The sequence below is a fragment of the Pelophylax lessonae genome, assembly GCF_965119305.1.
Source record: "Pelophylax lessonae genome assembly, chromosome: 2".
Lineage (NCBI taxonomy): Eukaryota > Metazoa > Chordata > Amphibia > Anura > Ranidae > Pelophylax > Pelophylax lessonae.
In genome coordinates this window covers 129,397,769-129,418,257 of record NC_138769.1, presented here as the reverse complement: position 1 = coordinate 129,418,257, position 20,489 = coordinate 129,397,769, and the positions used below count along the sequence as shown (strand labels likewise).

General features: G+C 40.9%; 1 protein-coding gene across 2 annotated transcripts in view; it reads right to left on the bottom strand.

Annotated features, from left to right (window-relative positions):
* The window catches only part of BLTP2 (bridge-like lipid transfer protein family member 2), a 213,208-nt gene that overhangs the window by 91,134 nt on the left and 101,585 nt on the right, over positions 1-20,489 (bottom strand). For both annotated transcript variants that reach the window (XM_082247020.1, XM_082247021.1), the window contains exons 16-20: positions 14,255-15,347; positions 9,177-9,368; positions 4,965-5,167; positions 4,664-4,782; positions 2,790-3,010 (exon numbers count right to left, since the gene is read on the bottom strand). In XM_082247020.1, the coding sequence (XP_082103146.1) occupies positions 2,790-3,010; positions 4,664-4,782; positions 4,965-5,167; positions 9,177-9,368; positions 14,255-15,347 (1,828 nt within the window). The remainder of the gene's footprint in view (positions 1-2,789; positions 3,011-4,663; positions 4,783-4,964; positions 5,168-9,176; positions 9,369-14,254; positions 15,348-20,489) is intronic.

The window sequence follows — 20,489 nt, the reverse complement described above, 5'->3', positions numbered from 1 at the left end:
AAGGCTGCGTCTACCCTGGGCCTTTTATTCCAAACAGGGGGTCTCATCATCTTCAAAAGGGAACCTTCTCCTAAGGGTTTTTAGAGAAGTAGGGGGGCCTTTCAGGCTCTTTCTATTCTTTTTTAACTGCTTCTGACAGAACCTTGTGAATAAGGAAAGCCCTGTGTTTAGATTCATCCAGCCCGACACATTCTGTCATGCACAGATAGTTGAATTTTTTCCTCCTGGATCTCGAGAGTAGTATAGATTGCTCTAAGCAAATCATCTACTTCCTACTAAAGACAATTTGTATCTGGATGCTCTATAAATGTATAACTCCTCTTCCGTATCGCTGAGGGAAGGAAGTGTAATTGCCTCTTCTCCCTCCGAGTCACTGGCCTCTGCAGACTTTGAGGTGGATGCCAAGGAGCTAGATAAAGTAATCTGCTGGGAGTCTGTCTGTGTTGCTGGAACCTTAACCAAAAATGAACGGACCGAACTTAAAGTATCCATTAACTCTTTCACAGATGAAAACACATTTTTTACATTGCTGTGAAGATTCCTCTTTGACAAGAACTGCTATGCAAGTTTTGTACAGCGGTTTCGGCCAGGTATCTCTCAAGGGGTTCTTGCAGGAAGGACATTTCCTTAAAACTGAGGGAGACCTGGAATTAACTGTGGCTTTAACCGGAATTAAAACAAGAAAGCCCAAATAACCTAATGGCTTGCAGTCTAGCATACAATGTAACACCTAAGGTGAACAGACAAAGAAGGCCCCCCCTGTGCACTAACCAGCGAAATACCAAAAGACAGAATCCCAGCTAAAATACTGCAAGGCTGAGACAAGACTTACAGAGCAGGCTCCCCTGGAGGAAACAAGAGAAAATACAAAAGTAAAGCCAATAGTAAAGATGAAGGCACCACTGTACCCCTCTTACCTGGACCTGGCCGGTGCTAGCAGCGCCTGCTTTCGCCGATGCTGCAGTCCTCTCCTCCTTATCGCAGTGGAATGGGACAGAAAAACATCTAAGGATTTAAAATGTGCTGCTTCCTGGCTTCCCTACGGAAGCACCGACCACTGACGCGCTGCTGACCCCTGCGTTCCAGCGGCCCGAACCAATGCCGCAACGCCCCCGACAGAAGTCCTGCCTACCAGAACAGGCGCACTCGCAGGCAGGGACTGGCATGCGGGGAGTGTCACCGGATGTGGCTCGCTGCCTACCAGCCCATAACCCGCGGCTCCCGGGCACACAGGCAGGGTATCCAGACGAGGCACTGCTCTCCTGAGCTAGAAGAACCAGCAGCTCCCGAACAACCCCTTCCAGTCAACCGGGGGGTTGCTGGGATGGTCACAGCAACACAAAAGAGGTAAGCTTAACCTTTCTCCCACCTGGAGAAAACACAGTCCCCCTAATGGTTCCCTGCAGCGCTTACTCCATGGTGGAGGAAACACAATAACTAAAGGAATGGTGGAAGGAGGGGTGCAGTGTTTCCTGGGAAATTGGGTGAAGCTGCACTCTCTCCAGGTACTGTCCTGAAAGGCGATTTGGGAAAAGGAAAGCTAGGCCCCTACGAGAAGTAGAAATTTATGAATTGTAATTATTGCCTATGTATGGAATCAACAGGTGGATTGTTTCAGTTGTGGATATTTTTAACTGATTCATGACAAATATTCCCATACATGTGTAATATCTCTTACCCACAGGTGGTTTAGTGAGTTTTTGATGTCATGTATTTAAAGATGGCTGCCGCATATCCAATTGACCATGTGGTTGTGGAGGGAAGTGCAACCATGTGTGGATGACCTCACTCACAAAATAACCTGTGAATGATCACATCCTGTGGGTGGTCTCTGGTATACAAGACTATAAAAACAGTCCATAGCATGAGAAATAGTCTGTTTTTTTGGAGCTGTGGCTCCCAAGCATGCAGCCAGGATTTGTTATTGTCCGGTTCTTCCAGCTATCCAGTGTAATCTGTTGACATTCAACTACCAGAGCTAAGTATTATTTGATATTTTGGGATATTGGGAATAGGAGTGTATGTTTAAGTCGTGGCATTTTGTGTAATGTTTATGGTAAATGTAATGTGTAATTAGCTTTATGTATTTTGATGTCCAGTAAAGTTTTGTTTTATGCTTTTTATCAAAACTGCCCATGGTGTGTCTGTTCATTTTTAATATTCACTATATATTTCAGTGGCTGTTCAGTTTACCTTCATTATAAATTTTGTTGTTCCCACATTTGTTACAAATTGTATGCCCATTGCAATAAATACTGCACTATGAGGCATGCTTTTTGTTTATTGCCTTTGGTACTTGGGGACATATGGACTTCTACCCTGTAAAGTGAGAAAAATTGAGAAGAATTTCACACACTGAAGCCTGCAGACATTCCTGACTTCACCCTTATTGCCTTAATTTTTTTGGTGAGTGCACATTGCATGGGGGTGAAAGCTGGTGAAGGCTGGTAAATCTGTGTTTTCACTATTATGGAGTGATATTCACTTGGGTGTAATTATCGATATTTAACAATATAACACCATACAAAATCGAAATTCGGCCAGTCCCTGCTGAACTGGCCAATTTTCGATCTATCCATGGCAAGCTTTAAAATCTAGGTACACTCTATAGGAAGGGGGTACACCATAACAAAGTTTGAAGACAAAGTTGTAGAATGCAAAGATAGAACAACTAAAATCTGAACCAGGTTAGAAACTACTTATGATATGCTAAAATTTTCCCTACAAGCCTCATTCCCCTTATTTAACAGTAAATTAGTAATAGTAAAGTAACAGCATATATCACCCACCGTTATGTGACGGAGACAGATCCATCTTAATGGAGAGGTTGAGGTTCTCAGAGCGGAAGGCACGGTAAGAGTCATGAGGCTGAATGGAAGAGAACTCTGCGACATAGTCAGGGGTGCGAAGTGCTACATTATGATGATCATGGGGGTTCCCATGGCACAACCACTGCAGGTCAAAGATCATAACCAGGTCAGGCAGATGAAGGAAACAGCAGTCATCATACCTGCAGGGGATTCAGTACACATTACAAAACAGTATTGTGAGCCATTTATATTCAAAAGTGTTCTTTTCATATACAGTTCTGGGCAGTTATGAAATCACGTGGCCAGAATATTAAGATAAACACATCTCAATGTTCTATAAACTTACTGGCACATCACCATCTGCCCCGTGTGGGGGGATGGCGGGGGATTCCCTTGTCTACTTGGCTCCCTATTCTGGCAGTCCTATGAGAAGCCTCATTTCTGGTAAGATGCTAACCCCTTTACGACTGACCAACACATATATGCACCGGCAAATACGTGGGCCTTTCAACACACATACCACATACATATGCGTCACTGCCCATCTGATGTTCATGAGCTAGAGCAAGCTCACTGTGTACACTCAGCACAAAGACCAAGCTGCCAGACAACTCTCAGTCAGGGCAAAAGATTGGTAGCTGGCGGGACTAGCTTCCAATCATGTGACCACTGTGACAGTGGTCACATGCTCCCCAATCCATCCCAACCCCCAGATGTTTCGAACTGTTTAAAGAGACACCAGGGCAGGCAAGAAGGTGTTAAGGAATATTAAATATTAACATGAGGTTTATGGATTTATACATTTTTATATACTGCCTATATGTATGATCCAGAGACTGGGACTGATGGGACCTTCAAAAAACTTTTATTTTCTTTTGGGAAATATTTGCAAATACAAACAGTACATATCCATCTATTACATGTCCAGGATACAGCAAAGTTACACATCATACAAAAAAAAAAAAGTGAACCTGCACATATGATATGTCATCCAGTGCAATTTTAACACTTAATTTCCAATTTAACAGACCAAAAGAGAAAATAAGAGAAACCAATTGTTAACATTCACATACACTTTAACTTTGCTAACACCTTCACTGCTCGGCCTATAGCAAAAGATTGACAGGCCAGGTGAGTGCTTTGCCATCCTATCTGAATGTCAAATGACATCCTGTACATCACGCCGCTCGTGCGTGTCCCTGGGGCAGAGCGCATCACCGATCAGGGTAAAGAGCCGATTACATAGGCATTTCCTTTCCTGCTGTCAAGGAAAGCCGATAACAGGCTTTCCAGTTGCAGGAGACATTCACACGAATAATCAGTGCCCTGATTATCAGTGCAGCAGCATATTAGTGTCCATCAGTGCAGCCTCATCAGTGCCCATTATTACCCATCAGTGCAGCCTCATCAGTGCCCATCAGTGAAGCCTCATCAGTGCCCTTCAATGCAGCCAATCAGTGCAGCCTCATCAGCGCACATCAGTGAAGAAGAAAAATTAGTTATCTGCAAAAGTGTATAACAGAAAAGAAAAGGGTTTTTTTTGTCAAAGTTGGCATTTTTTTGTTAGTTTAGAAAAAAATAAAAAACTCAGTGGTGAATAAATACCACCAAAAGAAAGCTATGTCTCATAAAAATCTCATATGGGTACAGTGATACATGACCGTGCAATTGTCATTCAAAGTGCGACAGCACTGAAAGCTGAAAATTGGCCTGGGAAGGAAGTGCTCTGTATTGAAGTGGTTAAAGTTCCTTAGCCAAGTACGTGCTTGTTTCAGTGGTGCCATGTCTTAACACACACACATTTTATTAGTTATGGGATAGAAAAACAAGTAAACCAGTTTTACCCCACTCACTTAGATGCTGTTCGTACATTGACATCCAGATCTCCTTTGAAGGTAAACTGTCCTGGATTCCAAGCAAACTTGAGTCGATTCCACTCCCAGTGCATATTCTCTGTTGTGTTATACGGGTCCTACAATAACAGATTATCACAACTGTGACCTTTTACTATAATAACCTCATGTTTCTATGTACCAATATCTATTGTATTCTATGGGCTTTTAAATAAGTTTTGATAAAGATTGGCTTGCTTAGCCTTTTATCTACAAAAAATAAAGAATAACCTCATAGCAATGCATTAGCACCACCATTTACCTCAGTGGCCAGTTGATGAAGATTAGCCTGTTCAATGTCCATGCTGAAGTGTCCATGAAGAAGCAGCCTGCTCTTGTCCCACCATGGTAATGGGGCACTGGGATCCACAGAAGTTTTGGTAAGAAGGTCCACGTACTGGCCCACCAATGTCCAGGCTGGGTCCCAGCATGGTCCCCACACAATTGTGTATAACTGTATGTCAGCTGCAGGAATCACAGCAGGGTATAAATGAGTCACAAGAGCATTTCCGATCCCTCATACAGTCAGAAATTATTTTATGAAAATACAAGCAGATGTTAGCCAGGTAAAAGTGAACATTCAGAATAATTTATAAAATGTCTGTATAAACAATCAACCTTCCTTGTAGGGCTGGCTAAGGGAGTTAAGAGATAAATATTTTGTAAAATACCCAGTCTAGACAGCTCTTGTCCACAAGAGATTTATAGTCTTCCCAGGTCCATTTCCACCCCTGCTACGACCTGACTTTGAGATTTTTTGCTAATCATACTCAGTGGTAACTGAAAATGTATTTTATTTTTTACAGGTACTTATACAGCGCTGTCAATTTACGCAGTGCTTTACATATATATTGTACAGTCACATCAGTCTCTGCCCTCAGGGAGCTTACATTTTAAGGTCCCCAACTCAATTTGATACATACATATATTAAGGCCAATTTAGACAGGAGCCAATTAACCTTCCAGAATGTCTTTGGAGTGTGGGAGGAAACCGGAGTACCAGCAGGAAACCCACGCAGGCACAGGGAGAACATGCAAACTCAAAGCAGGTAGTGCCGTGGTTGAGATTTGAAATGACGGCCCTAGTGCTGCTAGGCGGAAGTACTCCTCCAACTTTAGAAAACTCCTTTAAAGTTTTGTCCCGGTGGTACTGTACTCTGGCCAGAATTGCGAAATGCCTCCCTACTTACCCTTCTACATGCTTTAGGGGATTGCTCAGATCTAGGAGCCATGAAACATATGGTGGACATGCCCTAAGGTCAAAAGACTGTGGATAAGGGTATATTAACATGGTAAATTCAGTGCTACATAAAAATGTACGAAAAAGACCCCTGGGAGGCACTTCTACACAAACCGATAGAAGGCGCTACCAAGCGAGAGCGTACTCTTGGTTCCTATATTTTTTTGGCCACGAAAGATACAATTACAAGAGCGCGGAAGCCTGATTCTCAATTTTGACCAAGTGATGCACAGTACCCTGGTGAACGAGAAATTGACAGCAATACTGACACACACAAAAAATTCTTACGTATCTGGCAACCTTGGCTAGATTACTCCCCATTGATGCAACTGCCTACACGCTTCCTGGAACTGTAATCTACACGACGTGTTGACATATCCATAGTGAGCCTCCGGAGCAGAGACGGCCTCCTCTTCCCTTCCAAAATGCCTCACTTTTTTTTTACCTTGCTATTGGGGCACTCTATACTATATTTTGCAGCTTGCTATTGGGTCATTCTGAAGGCAGGAGGAGCCAGAGGCGTTGGTGGGGGACCCCAGAAGAGGAGGATCAGGGCTGCTCTGTGCAAAACCATTACACAGAGCAGGCAAGTATAACATGATTGTTGTAGAAAAAAAAAAAAAAAAGAAAAAAAACATCACTTTAAAGACTATGTGCAGGGAAAATCAGCATCTGAACCCAGAGAAGATGGAGGCTGATAGACTGGAGGTAATATAAGGCATTACAATTACATTTAAAGGCATTACAGTTACCGTACATTTCAAGTAAACCTTTACCAGTATTGGGCATTATACTTAGAATGATCACATCCATGAAAAAAAAAAAAAGTCTCAGCTTTAGGACTACTTTAATACAAAAGATTTAGCTCTCCCTTCCATCCTTCATGTCTGACTCCTAGTTAAAATGCCCATATATGCTACTTCTGGGTGTATTACTATATCTATATGAAATAAGTAATACACAGTATAAATAAACCCCTTATAGAAGTGATTATCTGCTCTTTTTGTACTATAAAGGGCTAATTTTAGTTTTTTTAACCCCATTATGACAGGTGATACAAAAAAAAAAAAAAAAAGCATGCTACTGCTACTAAACATCTTAGGCCTGGTTCACACCTATGTTTTTTGGTGCTTTTTGCAGAAACACATTACAGTTCATTTAACATGGTTTCCTATGAAGCACATTCACATCTAAGCTTTATTCAGCCACCGCATATTTGGAAAGGGTCAGGGACTTTTTGCAACACAAAACGGTGCTTTTTTGGTTCAATAACCTTCAATGGAGAAGCTGTAGAAAAGCATGTACTGAGTTTTTGCCTCGATTTGCATTTTTTATTCTGCCCAAAAAAAAGCATAAACAATTAAAAAAAGCAAATCGCAGCAAAAATTGCATGTGCAAAAACGCAAAACGCACAGCAGAAATGGATCAAAAGCAAACTGCATAGGGGTGAACCGAGCCTTAGGTTGGCCATACACTTATCGATTCTCAGACCAGAATATACATATTAAAAATATTTGTACATTCGCTGAATGAAAAAATGTAATTTGAAAATTTCACTTGCTTTTAACATTCAGTTTTAAAATGAATGTAAATTCTAATCTAAAACCATATAAACTGTGAAAATGTCTTTGCCCAAGAAATGTTCTATTCTGCTCCTTTGAATTTTCCCATCACTGTGGTCGAAAACAAATGTTGATTTGACTCCACTAACAATCAGAAAATCGAACAAACGTTCTAAAAATAAAAACATTTTTTGAAGTAAGACATTGTTTTTGTATGGCCAGCATAAATGACAGCAAATATTAGAGATTTTGCTCCCTAACCATATAGTTGGTTATTTATATTTACCACTGCATACAGATATTTAGGAATAAATTGCCTTTTTTTTAAATTACATATTAACTAAATTATACACCACACTTTTTTTTTTTTTTTTTAAGATTATTATCTGATTAATCTAAACAATAATCGGCCAACTAATCGATAATGAAAATAATCGTTAGTTGCATCCTTATGAACGACACCATCAATTTAAATGCCAAAAACATCTCAAATGTGTCAAAACATTTCCGAGAATCACACTATGACAATCTTGACACTTTCATTTTTTGGCGTTGAAAAGATTAAAAAACTTTAATACACAGGAGATACACATCGTATTCTGCCTAAAAAGTGAGGTGTGGTGGATTCATACCCTCAATACTAGGAAACCCCATGGCTTGAATGACAGGATGGACATAAATCTTTTGCAAACAAGAATTTCTGAGCTAACATTATCTAAAAAAAAAAAAAACCATGTATTGCTACATTGCCCTGTATGACATAAGATGTTCTGTGTTTATGTCCTATTCCTTTTGTTTTTTTCTGTGCAGTTGTCTTTTCTCTATGTGATTGCTCTTAATTAACTATATTTATGCATAAAGGGCTTGTTATGCTATATATAATATATATACATACACATATCTAAGTTTTTAAATTATTTTGTATGCTTTGATCAGGGCTCTATAGCCAAAACGCGTCAGCATATACTCTGTACCTTGCAGCAATAAAGTACTTTTATTCAAGAGCATGCCAAGTCACCAGCTCTGTTTAAGAGCATTCTATTACAGTGGCTTTGGTCTACTGTATACCGAAAGCAGAAAATCACAAGGATGCTGTTTATGCAGTGTTTACAGTCATCTTAAAAGACCTAACGCCAGCAATGTGAAATAATACAGAAAGGCTCCACTACAACCAGAGTAGTCACTAAGAAACATACAAGTAAACCAGAAAGTCAACCTGCACAGCTCACAGTACATTAGCGTTCTAGTATAGGATGTTTTTTTGTATGCTGAGGGAGATACACTGGGCAATGGGTATAATAGAAAGGCGTGAGGCAATGCGTGCAATGGAGAAGTACGAATTAGCCTTGGGCTACTAGAGTTGTGTGCTGCCTAGCCAAACACAGCCTTCAACATAGAGTAATGCAAAAAAAAGCAGCGGCGGTGTAGGATTTATTTTTAAGTGATTCTTTATTTGGTAGAGATGTAGGCCCATTTTTCCAGACAGACTGGAATCCGGGTATTCAAGTGACTGGGACTTGAGCAATACAATTACTGCCGTACACTGTCAACTGGACTGATGTGAAGGCATTGACTGGCGATTACCAACATATGCCATGAATGCTGTATTAGTAAATTATCATATAAAATAATTTTCTGTGAAAAATTCTAGATTATGGAAACATATACCCACAGTGAAAGTCATAGAAGAATTTGAGGGGTGGCATGTTCCTCTCGACAACTGAATCCCCCCAGGGAGCTCCCAATTCAACAACTTGTTTTCTCCGCGCACTGGCTTGTCCACTTTGTTCAGCCCCAAGCAGTCTGCCCGAAAGATGCCAATCTCGGATTTCAAAGAGATATCGAGGGTAGTCCCGAATTCGCACTAAAAACCATAAATATAAAATTTCAGATCACAGACCATTTTTAGCAGAAAAGGCATGCGTTTAATGATTTTTAAATAACCTACATTTCACTAACAAAAATAATAAAGAAGGCTAAGTTTCTAGAAAGTGTGCCTAAAGTGGTTCTAAAAGGTAAAAGGTTTTTTTATCTTAATGCATTCTATGCAATAAAGTGGTTGTAAAGCCTAAACATTTTTTACCTTAATGCATTCCTTTTACTTACCTGAGCCCTTGTTCGATTTGACACCGTGCACGTCTGCAGCTGTTCCCTCCCCTCACTTCTGGGTCTCGCTGGCTTTGCTGGGGCACTGGGAGCCATTGGCTCCCAGTGCTGACGATCAAAGCCAGTGATGAGGGAGCAGGGGGCGAGGCCGAGTCCCCCTGACTGTGTCAAAGGGGCTCGGTTGCGAGTGAATCGGCTTCCCAGTGGGGGACAAGACCGAAGGAAGGGGCCAGGAGCGCCGGCAGGGGACCCGAAAAGAGGAGGTTTGCAGCTACTCTGTGCAATTACATTACACAGAGCAGGTAAGTATAAACATGATTATTTGAAAATAAATTACCTTTACAATCACTTTAAGATAAAAAACATTCAGTGTGCAGCAGCTCACCTCAGCCCTGAGCCCTATCTCGATCCAGTGATGTTGCACGAGAGCCTCGCCTGTCAGGGACTCTCCTTCCTGATTGGCTGAGACACAGCAGCGGGCACCATTGGCTCCCGCTGCTATCAAAGTCAGAGAGCCAATGAGGAGAGGGAGGAAGGGCTGTGGAACCTAAGGGGTTAATCCTTTGCATTGTGTAAAAAGGCTGTTTTATCTTGTATGCACAGATCCTCCTCCTCTTCCACTGACTCCAAAACATGTTTGGATAAGACAGAGCCTTTGGAGTCAGGCTGCACATGCTCAGTTTGGTGTGTATTGCTAGAGGATTTTTTTTAGTTTTCTTGGGAGAGTTAATGCAATCAGCAAATCAGCAAAAGGCCAATCAGCACTGAATATACAGTGGGTCAGGGGCCCTGCATCCCGATAGGACAGCTCATTGCAGTATGAAAACTCCTCCTACAAGCTTATACAGGAACAGATAGAAGTCACAAGACTGCTATATACTGCTGATGAGAAAAGGTATTTAGCAGTTATATCACCTGCCGCAGTGTGGAGGAGACAGAGCGGCCATCATTCGGGTGGTCAACGCTTAGAATGCCCAGGAACATCGGGGAGGTCTCCTTATGTCATTTAATGGACGCGAGATGTCTTCTCTTATTCTGTAAGTGGCAAATTTTAGGAGTGGGAATAAAGTGCAATCAAGCAGTCTGCGCTATGTGATGTCCCCTTTTTTCTTTCACATACTATATCACCCTTTGAGCCTGTCAACTGGACATCAGAGTGGGAAGCCTCCTGTTTTTATACCTACTGTTAATGCGCATTTGATCTCTGTTACGGGGGTCAACTACATCTGGTAAGGAGTGGTGGTGCTGGAGTGCTTTCTGGTGGTGGTTCTTCAACTCTGGAATTGTTTCTCAAGTGTGGAGATGTATTTTCATGGACTGCTTTCTCATTCATTTGGGACTTTTTTATAGGGTTTAGCGCCACAGTTATTGTTTTATTGTGTATTTTAATCTGCCATATTCTAGATTAGTGTGGCTGCTTTATCCTCACGTTTTGGCAAATTATTTTGTCATCTTTATATTATCCTTCATACGTTTTCTTTAGCGCAGCAATACTGTGTTGTTTATAGTGGAATACTGTGGTCAAATTCTTGCCACTACATATTTAGAAATATAGAAGTCCATCTTTCGGCAATTCAGAGTCAAAGTTTAAGTTCAACCATTACCCAAATGCATCTCCAAACTTTCATTTTCAACTCTAAAATTAAATGTCCACATGCCTTGCCCCCTACCCAGGCAGCCTAGAATAAACAATGTTATTAACACCTTAATCGATATAAAGGTTTTATGATAGATATATATTATATATATATATATATATATACACACACACACACACACACACACATATTATATATATATATATATACATACACACACACACATACAGTTAATATGTACGTACATACATATACACACATAGTATCTCACAAAAGTGAGTACACATTTTTGTAAATATTTTATAATATCTTTTCATGTGACAACACTGAAGAAATGACACTTTGCTACAATGTAAAGTAGTGAGTGTACAGCTTGTATAACAGTGTAAATTTGCTGTCCCCTCAAAATAACACAGCCATTAATGTCTAAACCACTGGCAACAAAGGTAAGTATACCACTAAGAGCCGGTTCACACTAATCCGACTCAGTCGCCCTGACTTTGGGCGACTTTGAAGTCGCCCATGCAGCGCGACTTCATCGCGGCTTGCAAACGACTTCTCATAATAGAAGTAAATGCAAGTCGCTCAGACTTCGTCAAAAAATAGTGCAGGAACCTTTTTCTAAGTCGGAGCGACTTGAGTCGCTCTGATTAGAACAGTTCCATTGCACAGCATGGGGAGCTACTTGTCAGGCGACCAAGTCGCCTGACAAGTCGAAGTAGTGTGAACCGGCTCTAAGTCAAAATGTCCAAATTGGGCCCAAAGTGTCAATATTTTGTGTGGACACGGGAGTCCCCTTCCACTCTTCCATGACGACATCACGGAGCTGGTGGATGTTAGAGACCTTGAACTCCTCCACCTTCCGTTTGAGGATGCCCCACAGATGCTAAATAGGGTTTAGGTCTGGAAACATGCTTGGCCAGTCCATCACCTTTACCCTCAGCTTTTTTAGCAAGGCAGTGGTCATCTTGGAGGTGTGTTTGGGGTCGTTATGTTGGAAAACTGCCCTGCTGCGCAGTTTCCTGAAGGGGGATCATGCTCTGCTTCAATATGTCACAGTACATGATGGCATTCATGGTTCCGTCAATGAACTGTAGCTCCCCAGTGCCGGCAGCACTCATGCAGCCCCAGACCATGACACTCCCACCACCATGCTTGACTGTAGGCAAGACACACTTGTCTTTGTACTCCTCACCTGGTTGCCGCCACACATACTTGACACCATCTGAACCAAATACGTTTATCTTGGTCTCATCAGACCACAGGACTTGGTTCCAATAATCCATGTCCTTAGTCTACTTGTGTTCAGCAAACTGTTTATGGGCTTTCTTGTGCATCATCTTTAGAAGAGGCTTTCATTTGGGATGACAGCCATGCAGACCAATCTGATGCAGTGTGTGGCAAATGGTCTGAGCACTGACAGGCTGACCCCCCCTGCCCACCCCTTCAACCTCTGCAGCAATGGTGGCAGCACTCATACCTCCATTTCCCAAAGACAATCTCTGGATATGACGCTGAGAACGTGCACTCAACTTCTTTGGTCGACCATGGCAAGACATGTTCTGAGTGGAACCTGTCCTGTTAATTCCGCTGTATGGTCTTGGCCACCGTGCTGCAGCTCAGTTTCAGGGTCTTGGGGAATCTTCTTATAGCCTAGGCCATCTTTCTGTAGAGCAACAATTTTTTTTTATTAGATCCCCAGAGAGTTCTTTGCCATGAGGTGCCATGTTGAACTTCCAGTGACCAGTATGAGAGAGAAACGAAAACACCAAATTTAACACTCCCGCTTCCCATTTACACCCGAGACCTTATAAAACTAACGAGTCACATAATACCGGGGAGGGAAAATGGCTAATTGGACCCAGTTTGGACATTTTAACTTAGAGGTGTACTCACTTTTGTTGCCAGCGGTTTAGACATTAATGGCTGTGTGTTGAGTTATTTTGAGGGGACAGCAAATTTACACTGTTATGCAAGCTGTACACTCACTACTTTACATTGCAGCAAAGTGTCATTTCTTCAGTGATGTCACATGAAAAGATATAATAAAATATTTACAAAAATGTGAGGGGTGTACTCACTTCTGTGAGATGCTGTGTGCATATATACATACATACATATATATATACACACACACACACACACACACTAATAGAGGCTGCCCGGCAAATATTATAAAATCTGGGATAGGTGGTTAGTCTCCATCGACCTGCACCTCATAGGAGGAGTTCTAGTTCTTTATACTTCTACTGGGATATCCTTCAGTTTGGGTTGCCCTTAGTATGCTTTTAGACGTAAATCCATAAATATGCTTAGGCTAATAATAATATTCCTTATTCGACAGCACACAATGTCTACTATGACCCTACCTCTCACTTGAGGGGATTATTAATATGTTGATATTGTTTCTTGTTCTGCTGTAAATTGGTGCTGCCATGTATGTCACCATTCCTTTTCCTTTTTATTGTTTAGTTTATACCAAGTGTATGACATGCTAATTATGCCCATATTTTGTACCTTGTCCGACCTTAAATGAAGCTTAATGGTTATAAAAAAAGAATAATAATAATTAAATGTCCCAGAATTAGTTTGTTTTTCTGACACCCACCTCTCCTCCCTGACATACCCATACTTTCATTTTCAAAACCAATATAACTTATTTCTAGGAGTCTTCAGTTGGGTTGTGTGATGCCACAGGTCCTCTTCCTCCACTGGTGGGTGTTCCAGAAATTCTGCAGACAGCGCTGCCACATCATTACATAATGATGTGGTATGGACTCTGGTAGGATTCCCCTGTGAGCTCAGTCCAGCAAGAGGACGTACCCCCAGGGGCGGCTCCTTGATGCTCAGAGGATGTGGGTTGAATGATGCTGACCATCATTCAAGCCAAAGGAGAAGCGGTTTAGGATTGCAAAGAAATTTGCAGGGGACAGCACTAGAAATAGGGTGAGTATAGCAGAGAGAGAAGCTTTATTACTTTGTTTTCACACATGTTGGGCAATTAATAAAAAAAAAACACAAGCTGGAGTCTTAAGGCGACACTTACCATAAAATGTTTTTAGAGAGCACTTCATCATGCGACACCACTGAATTACTAAAGACAAGCCCTCGGAGGGAAAAGGGCTGATACTATCAATGTCTTTCATATTCTCTAGCACCTTGTCTGGTCCATGAAGTGACTCATCAGCCAAGGCTACGATTTCTAAATCAGACATTGTCCAGGTCAGCAAAGACTTCCTCATTGGGGTGTTGCTGTAAAGGCGATGGGAGCGCTGGATGTAAATCTCAATGTTTTTTTTCTCCAGCGATGAATAAAGTTCCTCAATTTTCCTGGCTGGCAGCAATTCTCCATGTTGTTTTCGGAGAGCAGCCACCTTGTCATCAAGTAGCCGCAACCTTTTTGCACTCTCTTTACTTTCATCCTTCATCAACTCATAATTGTCCCTCAGTTTAACCTCAAATACATCATCCAAGAATGCAAAAGAAAACTGTTTAACTCTGAACACCAGATCAGGTGGTAAAGGTTCAGGCCCAGTCCGAGGTGAACGATGGAGCCCTTTAAGCCACTTCTGCACCCCTATGGCCTCATCAAGTATGTGTGAGAAGTCATAGCGATGTGGGAATTCCATGGAAATGCTGTTAAGAGCCAAAACCCAGGCTCGATTTCTTTCTGTAAGAAGCGTGTTGAAATGACTGCGATGTAGCAGCATGTCTTCCAGTTCAGGTAGTCTTTGTGCATCAAGATCTTTAATAAGAAATATGTTGTGTCCATCTGCATTGACTATTACCTCAGGGGAGCGCAGCTGAAGAGAGCCTCCATGCTGACTAAGCCAGATGTTCTGAGCCATGAATAGAAAATAGTTGTCGTTAGTAACAGCGGCTCTTAGTTTCACAGAGCTAAAATCCACAGTAATCTGAAATCCCTTTCGATGGATTCCTGGGCTCCCGGCGACTGAAGTCTGACCTTGTGTAGGTGAACAAGCTTTAGAGTCAGTTCTTGCTGGCTCCAGAGGTTGGGTTCCTTTCCTTAAGGTTGTCAACAGTAGATCCTTGCATTGCAGGGTAGACAGTGTGTGCTGATACAAATACATGTGATCCCAGGGACTCCAATGCAGAAGCAACTCTTCACCACATCGCACCTGTAAAAAAAAAAAAAAAAAAAAAAAAAAAAGATACATAATAAATATTACACCAAAAGCAGCCTCTGGGTATCCCATATACTACAGGACCTTACATGGTAAAAAACGCTCTACTGTCATCATATATGATCAATAAAAAGCACAGAAAAAGAAATCTAGTTGCTGTGTACAGTGCCTTGTGAAAGTATTCGGCCCCCTTGAACTTTGCAACCTTAGGCCACATTTCAGGCTTCAGACATGAAGATATAAAACTGTAATTGTTTGTGAAGAATCAACAACAAGTGGGACACAATCATGAAGTGGAATGAAATTTATTGAATATTTCAAACTTTAACAAATAAAAAACTGAAAAATTGGGCCTGCAAAATTATTCAGCCCCTTAAGTTAATACTTTGTAGCGCCACCTTTTGCTGTGATTACAGCTGTAAGTCGCTTGGGGTATGTCTCTATCAGTTTTGCACATCGAGAGACTGACATTTTTGCCCATTCCTCCTTGCAAAACAGCTCAAGCTCAGTGAGGTTGGATGGAGAGCGTTTGAACAACAGTTTTCAGTTCTTTCTACAGATTCTCGATTGGATTCAGGTCTGGACTTTGACTTGGCCATTCTAACACCTGGATATGTTTATTTGTGAACCATTCCATTGCAGATTTTGCTTTATGTTTTGGATCATTGTCTTGTTGGAAGACAAATCTCTGTCCCAGTCTCAGGTCTTTTGCAGACTCCATCAGGTTTTCTTCCAGAATGGTCCTGTATTTGGCTCCATCCATCTTCCCATCAATTTTAACCATCTTCCCTGTCCCTGCTAAAGAAAAGCAGGCCCAAACCATGATGCTGCCACCACCATGTTTAACAGTGGGGATGGTGTGTTCAGGGTGATGAGCTGTGTTGCTTTTACGCCAAACATAACGTTTTGCATTGTTGCCAAAAAGTTTGATTTTGGTTTCATCTGACCAGAGTTTGGTGTGTCTTCCAGGTGGCTTGTGGCAAACTTTAAATGACACTTTTTATGGATATCTTTAACCACTTAAGCCCCGGAAGATTTTACCCCCTTCCTGACCAGGGGGTTTTTTGCGATTTTTTACTGCGTGATTTTAACGGACAATTGCGCGGTCGTGCGACGCTGTACCTAAACGAATTTCACATCATTTTTTTCCCACAAACAGAGCTTTCTTTTGGTGGTATTTGATCACCTGTGCGATTTTTTGATCATGCGCTATAAACAAAAAAAGAGCGTAATTTTTGCAAAAATAACAATATTTTTCACTTTTTTTATATGAAATTCCGCCCCAAAAAAAAAATGTAAAAATCAAAATTTTTTAACATTTTCGGCCAAATTGTTTTATGCTACATATGTTTGGTAAAAAAAAAAAAAAACGAAAAAAGCGTATTTTGATTGGTTTGCGCAAAAGTTATCGCGTTTACTAACAAAGGGAAAGATTTTTGGTGTTTTTTTTTTTAACGAGTAATGGCGGCGAGCTGCGATTTTTTTTGCGGTGCTGCGACATTGCGGCGGACAGATCGGACCCTTGACTGACATTTTTGACACTTTTGGGGGTACCAGTGACATTACTGCAGTAATCAGTGCTATACATATGCACTGTGCGCTCGCCCGCTATTGGCTCAAATGCCAGTGACAGGCGAGTGACGTAGATCTACGTCACTCTGCCTGGCCGGGGCTGACTGCCGCAGTAAATATACTGTGCGCAGTCGGCAACCGGTTAAGAAATGGATTTCTTTTTTGCCACTCTTCCATAAGTGACAGATTTGTGCAGTATACAACTGAATGTTGTCCTATGGACAGAGTCTCCCACCTCAGCTGTAGATCTCTGCAGTTCATCCAGAGTGCTCATGGGCCTCTTGGCTGCATCTCTGATCAGTCCTTGTATGAGCTGAAAGTTTAGAGGGACAGCCAGGTCTTCGTAGATTTGCAGTGGTCTGATACTCCTTCCATTTCAATATTATCGCTTGCACAGTGCTCCTTGGGATGTTTAAAGCTTGGGAAATCTTTTTGTATCCAAATCCAGCTTTAAACTTCTCCACAACAGTATCTCGGACCTGCCTGGTGTGTTCCTTGTTCTTCATGATGCTCTCTGCGCTTTAAACGGACCTCTGAGACTATCACAGTGCAGGTGCATTTATACGGAGACTTGATTACACACAGGTGGATTCTATTTATCATCATTAGTCATTTAGGTCAACATTGGATCATTCAGAGATCCTCACTGAACTTCTGGAGAGAGTTTTCTGCACTGAAAGTAAAGGGGCTGAATAATTTTGCACGCCCAATTTTTCTATTTGTTAAAGTTTTAAATATCCAATAAATTTCGTTCCAATTCATGATTGTGTCCCACTTGTTGATTCTTCACAAAAAATTACAGTTTTATATCTTTATGTTTGAAGCCTGAAATGTGGCAAAAGGTCGCAAAGTTCAAGGGGGCCGAATACTTTCGCAAGGCACTGTATGTTGTTACATTGGTTCAAAAGGAATTAAGGCCAAAATAATCCCTTGATCTAGGAGTTAGGAACAAGGTGTCCCAGGTATCAACGGAGTACAGCCACTCTCCTCAAACTTTGAGGGGCAACTTCTCCCCTCATATGTCAATTTATAAAGCAGTAGCATACGATTAAATTGGAACTTTACCCATAACAGTTTTATAACAATTAATGTTCTTTAACCACTTGAAGACAGGGCATTTTCAGAGGGTATATATAGATACATTGGTGCGCTAAACTTAAATTCCACAAATATATAAACAATGCATACAATTGTAAATATGGTGAAAAAATCAAAAGTCCATTCTCTTGTGACAACGTGCAAATAAATAAACTTTGAAGTGACTTGAAACGAATTGTGATTCCTGTAACTCGATAAATTGTGTATGACCACCACGTGAAACGATCCCCACCACCGACAAGCTGTTCTTCTTACCAGATAAACAGATATATACGTGAGTGGATTGAAAATACAGCTACTCACTCCCCATGCAGCTTCACCCAAGGTGTGTGTGTAAGCCGCTTACCAGATATCAATGTGGTTGAGCATGGGAATATACATCTCATCTCTTCAGAATCGAGGCTGTCTGTTGGTGTGGCGATCCCAATACAAAGTATAGTGTCTCCTTGTGACTTATCAAGCTGTGCTATGATTACTTCACTTAAGATACTGTGGCTACCATTCTGTTACACAGTAAACAGCAAGTTTGTCTTCTATCCTCACAGCATGACACTGTTCCCTTGTTTGTGTTCAGCTTCAGCAAAAATGTAGATCCTTCAGCGCCCTGTGTTCGCAGCAAATGATGCTGCGAACACAGGGCGCTGAAGGATCTACATTTTTGCTGAAGCTGAACACAAACAAGGGAACAGTGTCATGCTGTGAGGATAGAAGACAAACTTGCTGTTTACTGTGTAACAGAATGGTAGCCACAGTATCTTAAGTGAAGTAATCATAGCACAGCTTGATAAGTCACAAGGAGACACTATACTTTGTATTGGGATCGCCACACCAACAGACAGCCTCGATTCTGAAGAGATGAGATGTATATTCCCATGCTCAACCACATTGATATCTGGTAAGCGGCTTACACACACACCTTGGGTGAAGCTGCATGGGGAGTGAGTAGCTGTATTTTCAATCCACTCACGTATATATCTGTTTATCTGGTAAGAAGAACAGCTTGTCGGTGGTGGGGATCGTTTCACGTGGTGGTCATACACAATTTATCGAGTTACAGGAATCACAATTCGTTTCAAGTCACTTCAAAGTTTATTTATTTGCACGTTGTCACAAGAGAATGGACTTTTGATTTTTTCACCATATTTACAATTGTATGCATTGTTTATATATTTGTGGAATTTAAGTTTAGCGCACCAACCTTTTTTTACATCTACATCACATATATATCTTGGTAGCAGCTTTACGCACGTTTATCAGCGCACCTTTATTTTTTCAATATATAGATACATTCACATATGATAATTGAAATATGGGCTCTGAAGAGTCTGAAAGTGAAACTACTACTACTAAAGTATTGCTTTTATACATTTTTTCAAATATAAATATGAGTTTACACTGAGTGTATTATTTCTATTATCTCTCTCGCTCTCTCTCTATATATATAGATATATAGATCTATATCTATCTATCTATCTATCTATCTATCTATCTATATATATATATATATATATATATATATATATATATATATATATATATCTATCTATCTATCTCTATTCCTTTTACGTGTGGGTGTGTATGCGTTTACACGTGTAACGCTATTTACTATTACTATGATTGTATACCTCTGCAGTCATTTTTTCACCTGTTTGCACTTCTTACTACGATAGTTTTAGATAAAAAGACTATGGATGTTCGCTTTTAGATAGGATGTAACCATTAAATACTAATATGTATGTTGTAGGCCCCCCTTTTTATAAATATATATATATATATATATATATATATATATATATATATATATACACACACATACATATACACACACATATACATATACACATACACACAGACACACACACACGTATATTCTACTTAGATATATGTCTTTTGAATGTGTGTCTAGATCTTGTTTAGATTTATCTTTTACACATTTGACCTTGGAAATTATTACTATGGAACAAACTAGGCCACCATGTATAGTTGGGGTTGAAGCAGAGTTTTTATCAAAGGTGATCCATCTCCATGTATAACAAGATATGGAATGGGCATGTTCTTTAGGCTATGAAGAAGAGGGTAACCTCATAATGCGTTAGCCGACGGGTCTACGAGCCCTGTGAATTTACGTATATGGACTTAAGCAGATGATGTTATGTCTAAGCTATGATGCGAGCATTGGTTTGGGAGTACATTCACCTCTATTTTAAACTATTTAATAAAACATGTTTTGAGGATAATACGCTAAGCTCACGTGCCTGCTTTGTTTCCTATGCTTACAGTCATATCGGACATCCCCAGTCTTGAGGGCAGCGAGGAGCACATTATTCAAATGCAGTAATATGTCAAGATAGGAGTTAGAGACTTCTCGCACAGCGCAGAAGAGTGAATATAGCGACAATTTCAGGACTGAGGTAATCTGCCTGCTAATTGTCGGCCCCAGAATGTGTACGGCGCAGATGGCTGGAA